Genomic DNA, 10461 nt, shown 5'->3' on the forward strand with positions numbered 1-10461 from the left:
TTAAATGTAAAGCTAGAAAAATATTAATGCTGTAATGAAATATAGAAATATAGTTGTAAAAACTAAGTCCAAATCATAAATATTATAAAACATTGTGCTCAGTGATGTTTTGTTGCTTCAGTTGTGATCATTCTCTCTGTCACACACACACACACACACACACACACACACATCAACAAGCACATTCTTGCCATAATGGGTTTACAAATGCAAATTACAGCAAACAACACATTAATGATCATTGCCACCAAAATAGCTGTTTAACCACACTCAGTATTTCTCTTTTTCTTCTCTCTCTTGCCCAGGATGTGTTACAGCGCTCATGGTGCGTACGCCCAGAGTAAACTGGCCCTGCTGCTGTTCTCCTACCACATGCAGGACCAGCTGTGGGTCAAAGGTGACCCTGTAACAGTTAACGCAGTGGACCCAGGCATGGTGGACACAGCCCTGTATGACAATCTGTCTAGCCCGGCCCAGCTGGCCAAGAAACCTTTCGCAAAACTGCTCTTCAGGGTAAGGAAAATCATATCGCCCTCTATAAAACCTAGTTAGTCAAGTTTACTGGAGGGTAATAATTGCCTGGACATATTTGGAATGCCTTATTTCACTTAAATAACTTGCCAAACTTTGGAAAGTCAGCCAAACTAGGCCTTAGCCACTGGCGTGATGGTTTATTCAGACATCTGTCTGTGCTTGGCAGGGAATTCTTGAGGTGTAGAGCTTTAGCTTCACTCATGTTTGGGTTGATTTTTTTGACACTTTTATTGACAGGACAGAGAGGAAATTGAGGTGGAGTTGGACTAGAATAGACACTAGAGTGAATAAAAAATATTCATTAACAATAGAACAATAATTATTTTCGTATTATAGATGATCTGTGATCATATACAAATTTTCATTTTTCTTCTCATTAATAGTAGGGTAGTTTTCAAGGTTAGGTAGATGCAGAATATGTGCTTAAACATTAGTACTTTTGTATTTCTTTTTTTTTTTTTTTTTTTTTTTTTTTTATGATAATCCTGTTTGGGACCCCAACCATTTAAATGCTGTCTTAAATTTTTGTAAAAATGTTAAAAACTTTTTATTAAAAGCTAGAACAACTGTCATTACTTAACAGTCTTATAAAGAGTTTGCAGCTTTTGTATCTAACACATTAAATTTCGCAAGTGCATGAATATTCTCCCTCAGATGCATTGCGTCTGCGTGTAACACGCTTTGGAGTTACTGACAAAGGCCATTGTGAAAGGTGCACTGTTGAATGACAACACTTTATGACAAACCCACCTGCCCCAATATGTTGCAATAAGGCATTGTGACAGTGCGGTGTATCCCGGGAGACACTGTTTTCACTCTTTCTTTTCTTCTTCTCCATCTGTCTGTCTCACCCAATCTCTTGGAATTCGTCTTGAAATCTAAAGGTTTGGAGCCGCTGTGTCAGGGTGAACAATAATTGGATTTATCTTGTCTCTTTGCTTCAGAGGTGTGTGTTTGTGTGTGTGTGTGTGTTAATCAGATGTGATTCTTTCATCTTCCTTAAGAATATTTGTTACACCTTTCAGATGAAAACAAGAAAGGAAATCTAAAATACACACTTACATTATATACATTTTTATATGTAATGTTTCCAGATTTTTCATTATATGTTACATGATACCTATACAATACCACCCGTCTATAAGCACTGATGTGTTGCCTCAAAATGATCAAAATTGCTGCCATTTTCGCAGGTTGTTTTACCGTCATCCCTGATCCAATCAGAGTTTCTTTCTGCTCCATTAAATTCAGCTGAGTTTGTGCTAAAAGAGCTTCAGAGATGATCAGAATAGCAAACAGCAGCGTATGATAGTGTCGCGCGCGCCGTCAGAACAGTATATGATTCATTTTTATGTGTGAACAACTCTCTTTTGGTTATGCGCAATAGACCGGATAAAGCAGAAAACGAATACCTCAACAATGGCCGGCGACCTTCGCCTCTCTTCAAGGGGAATTATTTGTACTACAAAAGATAATTCAATGCGTTGAATACAAATGTAATTTCCTCGAAATTCGTCCTCTTGTTGAGGTGAGGTGTGTTGATATTGATTTATTGTGATCGTTATCAGCACGGCAATATCCTTTTGCAGGGTGCTTATTTACGGGTTGAGTCACGGTCCGTGGCGTCTATTATGCATGCGGCGCAGGAGTTGCTGTAGAAAACCCAGAAATCACAGCGCTCGGCGAGGACAGTGTGCTGTACGCGTTTAAAAGAAAAGACGACAAATTATAAACGTCTCGAGGGGGAAATATTGTTATGACTAAACACTTTCAAAATAGAAAAGCACACCCACTGTAGAGAATACAATTTTTGGGCACTTGGCGGAAAGAAAAAGAAACGCGAAGGTTTATCCGTGAGCAAAAAGATATAGTTGAGGAAAAAAATGTCAAAGATAATGATGTGTTTTAATAGGTTTTTTGTTTCCTGAAAAAGAGTTTCCTTGCTGTGCATGATGTGAATACTGAACGCGTATACAATTTCTGAAGTTTATTTCTGGAACCGTTTGTGTTCAGAGAAGGAGAGCGATGTGACATCTTTCCTATAAATCAAATGTGCTCTCAAAACTGAAGTATACTTACTTTTTGAACACTTCTTTTACATTTACACAGCTTTTCCACCAGTGTTTTTTTTTTTTTTTTTTTTTTTCTCTCAACTGACAGCTTTTCAGAACCCGAATGAGAATAACAGAATGCTTGGATTTAAAATATTAGGGAAGGGTGGTATGGTTCAAATTTTCAGGGTATCTGCATATTTTTATAATTTTGTTCATCTTCATATAAAGGAACACTCCACTTTTTTTTGAAAATAGGCTCATTCTCCAACTCCCCCAGAGTTGAGTTTTACTATCTTTTTAATTCGGCCAATCTCCAGGCTTTTAGCATAGCTTAGCATAGCTTAGCATAGATAATTGAACCTGATTAGACCAGAAGCATCTCATTTAAAAATTACCAAAGAGTTTCTATACTTTTCCTATTTAAAACTTGGCTCTCCTGTAGTTACTTTGTGTACTAGGCCTGAAGGAAAATGAAAAGTTATACCATGACTGAAATCACATCACGCAGATTGGCTGAATGGATTCAAACATGCTAAAATTCACAATTAAAATTCTTTTTAACTTTGGGGGAGCCTGTTTTCAAAAAAAGTGGAGTGTTTTGTTAATATTCAAAAAATAATGCTTCAGAAATTAAATAACCATATGAAATTTTCTATTATAATCAAGTGAATTTATATGTGTTCATCTCCTCATCTCTGTTGATTATTTTCTCTTTTAGTTGGCAATTGATGGCTAGATCATGCTTAAGTGTTAATCTACTTAGCAAGACGCAGTTTATTGATTTTAAAGGGTCACTCCACCCGAAAATGAAAATCGTGTCACAGCGTAATCACTTATTTCATGTCGTTCCAAGCCTGTAAAAGCTTTGCCTTCAGAAGACAATTTCAATTTAGTATAAACTGGCCAGGTATGCATAGCATACAGGAAATGTAAGATATTTTGGATGAAAACCGGGAAGCTTATGACTTGACAACCGCATAATGAACACTGTCATGGCCCAGAAAAGTATGAAAGACATTACCAAAATACTTCATCACTCTTCTGTGTCAGCCATGCCAGAAGGATACGCTGTTTTCATTTAAATCAAAGCGTAAATACACACAGAAAAACATATCTTTGTCTCGCAGCTGACACAGAATAGCGTAAGCTCATTTGCATTCAGTGGATATTCTCCAAAATGACGGTGATGTGGAGGAAGACAGAGACCAATTGTCGAATCATTTGTTCTTTTTATTTTTTATGCATATAAAAAGTATTCTTGTCACTTCATAAAATTTTGATTGAACCACTGATAGCTTATTTTTGACAATGTCTTTCATACTTTTCTGGGCCTTTGACCAGTCAGTGTGACAGTCACAATCATCCCCGTTTTCATCCAAAATATCTTAAATTGTGTTCCGAAGACGAACAACTCTTTTACGGGTTTGGAACAACATGGGGTAAAGTGATCAATGATAACATTTTATTTTGGGGTCAGTTTCAAAATCAAATTCACAAATTTTGGGGGGATTTTGAAAAGCCTGTTGAGTTCTGCCATCAATCTAAGTGATAATGGAAGTAATAATAGCATTTGTTTTTAATGTATTTTGTTTTACGGTTTTTGCTGATTACTGGTGCTGTGCAAAGATCACAAGCCTAATATATATAGTAAAATACACCCATTAATCTTTAATAAAAGTAAAATGATGTAAAGCAGCCCTATTCACTGATGCAGATGAGCATATGTGTATACAACCCAGCAAAATCTCTGCTTTTTCACATATTTCTGCCATTGTGCAGTATACAGCGTCTGTAAATGTCATACTCACTTTTATAAAACAATATATAAATGTGTTAAGTGTGGAGATCTGTACCATAGCTGTTGCTCCATTTCCCCTTAAGCACACAGGCCCCGTACGGCCCAATACTAACAGCTTTAAGAGAGGAGCTTTTCTCACACTCTTTGTGCTGTATTGATTCAGCTCAGTATCGAGAAACCTTGTGGCTCCTGTAGTTTAATCCAAATTCCCTCAGACGAAAGAGATTCTTGAAAAGAGAAAAACAGTGCTCAGCCCCAATTGGCCGGCCTCAAAGAGAGCCGTTTGAAGTGCAGAATCTGGCAACGTTTTTTAGAGAAGATCGGCTGTCCTGGGTAATTGATCCGTCTGGAGGTCATAGTCCAACTGACCGTCTGCATATCAATCTCACCAACTCTGCTGCCCAACTTTTAGATCTTCTGATGTGGAAGCGAGCCATAACATTTGCAATTAGAAGGATAATTTGAATAATTAACCATGGCAGCTGGAAAGCGTCTTGTGTAAACATGAGGCAAGAGTCACATGAGAAAGTGTATAAATTAGGACCGACAATAAATAAATTGAATTACATAATCAAATGAATCACACATATGCATATTTTTTGGGGGAAAGCCCCAGATAAAGGTTAATTTATAACATTAAAGTGTTGTGGCAGATAAGTAATGCATTTTAATAGACGCTTTTCATTTTGCATCAAGAGCACAGGTTTTTGAGATGTCATGCTGAAAGAACTTAAGGGATTCAACCAAAAAATGAAGGATCTGTCATCAGTTAATCCCACCAGTGTTGATCTAATCCTGTATAACTTATACTCTTCTACTGTGAAAAATAATACAATACCGACCGAATGATGAACAAGTAACAATAATGTTTGCGATATCATATTGAATCATTGAATAGTTAAGTAAATATAATAGTAAAGCTCATTGCTGGCTATCTCAGCTGTGTGTGACGGCCACCGTAGCTTCTCTAAAGGCAGGGGCGAACGGGGAACGAGCAGGCGGTTGCAATTCGAAATAGAAAATCTACACAGTCCACCTTTAAATTCTGATAATTCTGTGCTTAATGCACTTTCATTGTGCAGAAGTAGTGCTAAAAGTCCAAATAAAAATATAATGAAGTATATTTAATTGAACTATTGTAAGTATACAATAAGTACACTTAAAATGTCTTTCATTTAAAGACCCGTATTATTCAAAGGTCGTACAATCCTGATGTTCATATAAAAACACACTCTAGGCCTAATATTGGAAATTTTGGGAAGTCATTTTTATATCAGTACGTCTTGAGTGATGTATCAGTAAATGTGTTAATAGAGCTGAACTATATTTAGTATGAAATAAATGTTTTTTTTAAAATAGATAACTTTTTGCTAGGGAAGAATGTTTAAATTAGCATTTAGTAAAGTGGGTATATTTTATTATTAGTGTATATAAATTGGGAAACACTTCATTAGTGAACATTAGTTAAAACAAACTAAAAATAAACAACGTTTATTAATCTTACTTAATGCTAATTCGAGTATTTACTAATGCATTATTAAAATCACAAGTTGTGTTTGTTAACATTATGTGCACATGAGCTAACAATGAATGATTGTATTATGAATTAACATTGAAAGATGAATAAAGAATGTAATACGTGTATTGTTCATTATGTCATTTAACACCTTTAACATGGTTTGTTCGTGTTATTTCAAAAATGAAAATTACCCCATATTATACTAAACCCGAAGCCATCCCAGGTGTATATGACTTTATTCTTTCAGACGAACATAGTCATAGTTTTTTCTCCTGGTTTTTCCAAGCTTGGTAATGTGGCTCGATAGTGGCTATTATTTTGAAGCTCTGTAAATCAGTTATATCCGCAAGTACTGTGGCTTAAAACTAACCTATCACATATCAGTCAGTAAGTTGTTTACAATATAATTTAAAAACTAGAAATACTTTGTTACAAAAACCCATCGATCTGCTTCAGAAGACATGTGATGACCCCTCCAAAGGCAAAGGCGTATCCAATTTATGGAGCTTCAGAATGGCCACTATCCATCCGCATTACCAAGCTTGGAAGAGCCAGGATAAATAAATAATAATAATAAAAAAACACTCACTCCCTCTGTTTTCTATTTGTTTAATTTATTATGCAATTTAAAAAAAAAACTTTGCTACATGTACTACGTTAAGGCGACTTAGCCTTATAGCACTTGCGTATCATTACTCTTTTGTTGATTTTGATTGCTTCCATTGTCCTCATTTGTAAATTGCATTGGATTAAATGTAAATAGTTGAAACCTTATTCTAAAGTGTAACCAAAGGACAAACCAGCAGTCTTGATACAGATACAATACTAGCATACTTTGCCGCAGGTTTATTTACCGGAGCAACTTACAAGAAAGTGCACACATAAGTGACAATTACCAGAGCTAGCAGCTGCGGATATATATGTCAAGTACTAGGGTCAGACTTCAAGTGCTAAAAAGAACACTACAGCACAAATGCACTGTAACATTTCGATGGCTGTCACCTACAAGGATCGTGAAGTCATTGACATCGGCAGACATTACTAATTTATATTTTACTCCAGGAATCGGGAACATCTTTCCTGTCCTTCTTAGATATTTAATATCCGTCTGATGAAATATTCGTACCGTGCCCACAGCTGTGTTGACTTCATCTCTGATTCCTGTTCATCCACAGACGCCTGCAGAAGGAGCATCCACGGCCATCTACGCCGCAGCTGCCTCCGAGCTGGAGGGGATCGGAGGACTGTATCTGTACAACGGGCGCAAGACGGAGTCTTCAGCGCTTTCTTATGACCAACGGCTGCAAACCAAGCTGTGGAAAGAAAGCTGCGCTCTAGTAGGTCTCCAATAGACCTGTGAAAAAATGCACTGAGCTCCTGATCACCGAAACCTTGGCCCTCATCCATATAACATCCACCTGAAGAATTCAGCCTCATGCCTTATTAAGTTAGTTTCCCTGTTTGCCAAATTATCCCTTGCTCTTTAAATCATCTTATTACCTTTATAGCGTTCTCGCAAGCCATCTTAGACGTGTACCTCAACCAAACGTGACAAGTCTCGAAAACCGCTCTCTTCCTCTTCACTTGGGAACTCTCCGAACACTTTTTCCCCGAACTAAGCAAATAAAACAACGATTTCGACTAATAATCTAGTTTCTTGTTCTCTGCTAAGCCTTTTTGGGTGCTTAATGAATCAGGACCGTCGCAATGGCTGTTCTACTGATTTTGTCAACAGACTATAAAGACAATCGAAGGATAAAAGGATTATACGTGAAATCTCCAGCTCTCTAAACTGGGCAAATACCAGCCTGTGTCTGATGATTCTCTTCGTTTCCGTCTTTCTTTGCAAGTATAGCTGTATATCTTCAGTGGCGCCTACGTTGGGTTATTCCGCCCATCAGTCAGTGTCATTCCTCCCTCTGCCTACCGCATCTAATTGTCTAAACACAAACTGCAGAAGGGCTAAGGGGGAAAACATTTGTCTGGCTAAGCCCTGCGTTTTTCATTCCCTCACTGTGCAATTTGCAATGCCGTGTTTTGAATCTTCCACAAAAGAGACGGCTGCCCCCATGCCAGGTGCCTCACCTTCATTCACCCTCTTTCTCTGAGAGGGGGAAATTTTGTCCAGCTGTTTTGTTCGTGACCGTGACGTGATTCCAATGTGTAATAATGTAGTTGTTGTTTTTTTTTTTGTTGATTTGTTTTGTTTCATTTTGGGGTTTTTTCCACAGACCTTGAATCAGAACCATTTAAAATATGTGCACATATTTTATAAACCGAGATTTTCCTTTGAGATGTTGAGACTTTTAAATATATTCAGGCATCTTTTTTTTTTTTTTTTTTTTTTTTTTATATATGTATTTATCCAAGGTTGATGTGCAATAGCAAACCTAAAGCTAATTGAGTCTTGAAATAATGGAAAATGTGAACGTTTTCCAACAAGAGATGTCGCTTCATAAATACCAATATCTATATAAAAGTACTGTAAAATGAGTTACTTTCTACCCGCTGGTGTCTGTGACAACTTGGAGGTGTCGTCTCAAGTTTGGCCGCTTTGGTAAAGTGCTACTTTGACCTGTTAAATTCTAATTTAAATGTACTAGTGTCAAAATGTGCCTGTTATTTGTGTATTTTATGTGACGTCGATCATGCAGTTGACCAAATGTGTTCGCATTTAAACTTCTCTAATTCAGTTTATTTTCTGTATCGTACAATGAATGGGATATATGACGTTTTTGGGTAAAAGAGAGATGAGGATATCCATCCATCATTTGCATTGCTTTTGAGAATTCGCTTTTAGTTTCGCTTATTGTATTGTAATTACGCACTAATGGAAGTGCTGCTGTATTTTAATGTATCTAGCGTTATAGGAAGGGTAAATAACTTCCGTGCACAGATAATAATGATACAACAGATGAATTATATGTTTGTGGTACTGAGAAAAATAAATTAATAACAGTGTTCGGAGGCACCAAATGGTTGATGATAAATGAATCGAGAAACAAAATGTACAAAGAGGATTTTGCGTACTTGGCTCCTCAGCCACATGCACTGTGAACGAGCCCAATGTTTCTGTCATTTGTGTGTGTGAAAGAGAGGGATGAAGAAAGAGTGCAGCGTTATCTTGCCAGGAGGCTCTGAAGTGTCTCATCTTCAGCTCTTGTAGAAAACAGAGTGAATGAGTTTCTCTTCCAAGGCTCTTGTCTAAATAAAAACACTGATTTCGCTGTTGCAGTGGTTGGTTTTTTTTTTTGTTTTTTTTTTTTTCTGCTAATGTTGAAGTGGATATGAAAATATGGGGTGTAAAAGGCAATTTATGTCGTTTCGGGTTTCGTAAATTGTGCGGGGTCCGGCCATTTGCCGTTTCAAGGACATCAAGCAGAAGTCATATGATCCACATGCTCTGTTAAATTGAATAGAATAAAATGGTTTCATTCATCCTTTGCTCCAGACGTTTCATTTGAAAATTATTTAGTTCTCACTAATACTTCGCAACAAGTTCAGTCACGCATAGTCACATGTAATGTTTTTTTTCCCCACTGTTTTGAAGTAATAGTTGCACATTTTGCCTTAAGCAGATGGTACATTTCAAGAGATGGCTGTTGCAGGCTGTGTGTATATATATATGTGTGTGTGTGTGTGTGTGTTTGTGATGTGACCTGAAATCCTCTACAGGAGCAGATGACTCATTTTAGGTTTTTTCTGTCATGGATGCCTGTGGCAGTTTGTGGGACATCCATCTCAAGCACATCCTAGCACCCACTCTCAAACACACGCAATGCCATGCAAGACTCGTATTTAAATACTGACGCATCTGATTGCTTTTTAAGTGATGCTCTTGATCGCAAATACTTACTGATCGCATGCGTTTCTCTAAATGTTCACCTGTTCCTGCAGTTGTCTTCAGATGTTTCAGCGGACTACTCCTAACCACAAAATGTTGGCTTTGGTTTACCATTGACTTCTGTGAGTAAAAAAAAAAATAACTTAACAAAACACAGAGGCATTTCTCAAATGAATATTTTAAAGCGAAGAGAAGCTGAATATTTAATGTATAGCCTATAGTCATAACAATTAGGCTCATGAAAATAAAAGAAAACATTTTAAAAATGTAAAAAGATTCCTAGAAATCTCCTAAAGGCCTGTATGCATATAATGTGTCCCCATGTAGGGCTTTATGCTTGAGCTACTTTCTTAACAAAAGTTTGAAGAAACTAAAAGGGATAGTTCACCCAAAATTGAAAACTGTGTTATTAATTATGCACCCTAATATCATTACAAACCTGTAAGACCTTCATCACGACACAAATGAAGTGAAAATCTTGAAGTGAAAGCGATATTTTTGACAAAATCCCAGAAAGGTATAGTAAAGTGAATCGATAAAACAGTCCATTTGACATTGGTGGTTCAAACCTAGTCTTATGAAGGGAAAAGCTCGGAAAGCTCTCAGATTTAAAAATTATTATTATTATTATTACTCCAAAGATGAACCCAGGTCTTACAAGGCTGAAAGGACATGAGGGTGAGTAATTATCGACATATATATATATATAAAA

At 36.9% G+C, this 10461-nt stretch overlaps 1 protein-coding gene across 2 annotated transcripts in view; it reads left to right on the top strand.

Moving 5' to 3' along the window:
- Positions 1 to 9139, top strand: part of dhrsx (dehydrogenase/reductase (SDR family) X-linked) — a 39968-nt gene extending 30829 nt beyond the window's left edge. For both annotated transcript variants that reach the window (XM_043235391.1, XM_043235386.1), the window contains 2 exons: positions 306 to 513; positions 7081 to 9139. In XM_043235391.1, coding sequence (XP_043091326.1) covers positions 306 to 513; positions 7081 to 7257 — 385 coding nt within the window. In that variant the 3' untranslated portion in view covers positions 7258 to 9139. The remainder of the gene's footprint in view (positions 1 to 305; positions 514 to 7080) is intronic.
- Positions 9140 to 10461: the final 1322 nt, after the last annotated feature.

This window comes from Puntigrus tetrazona, chromosome 1 (genome assembly GCF_018831695.1).
Source record: "Puntigrus tetrazona isolate hp1 chromosome 1, ASM1883169v1, whole genome shotgun sequence".
Classification (NCBI taxonomy): Eukaryota; Metazoa; Chordata; class Actinopteri; order Cypriniformes; family Cyprinidae; genus Puntigrus; species Puntigrus tetrazona.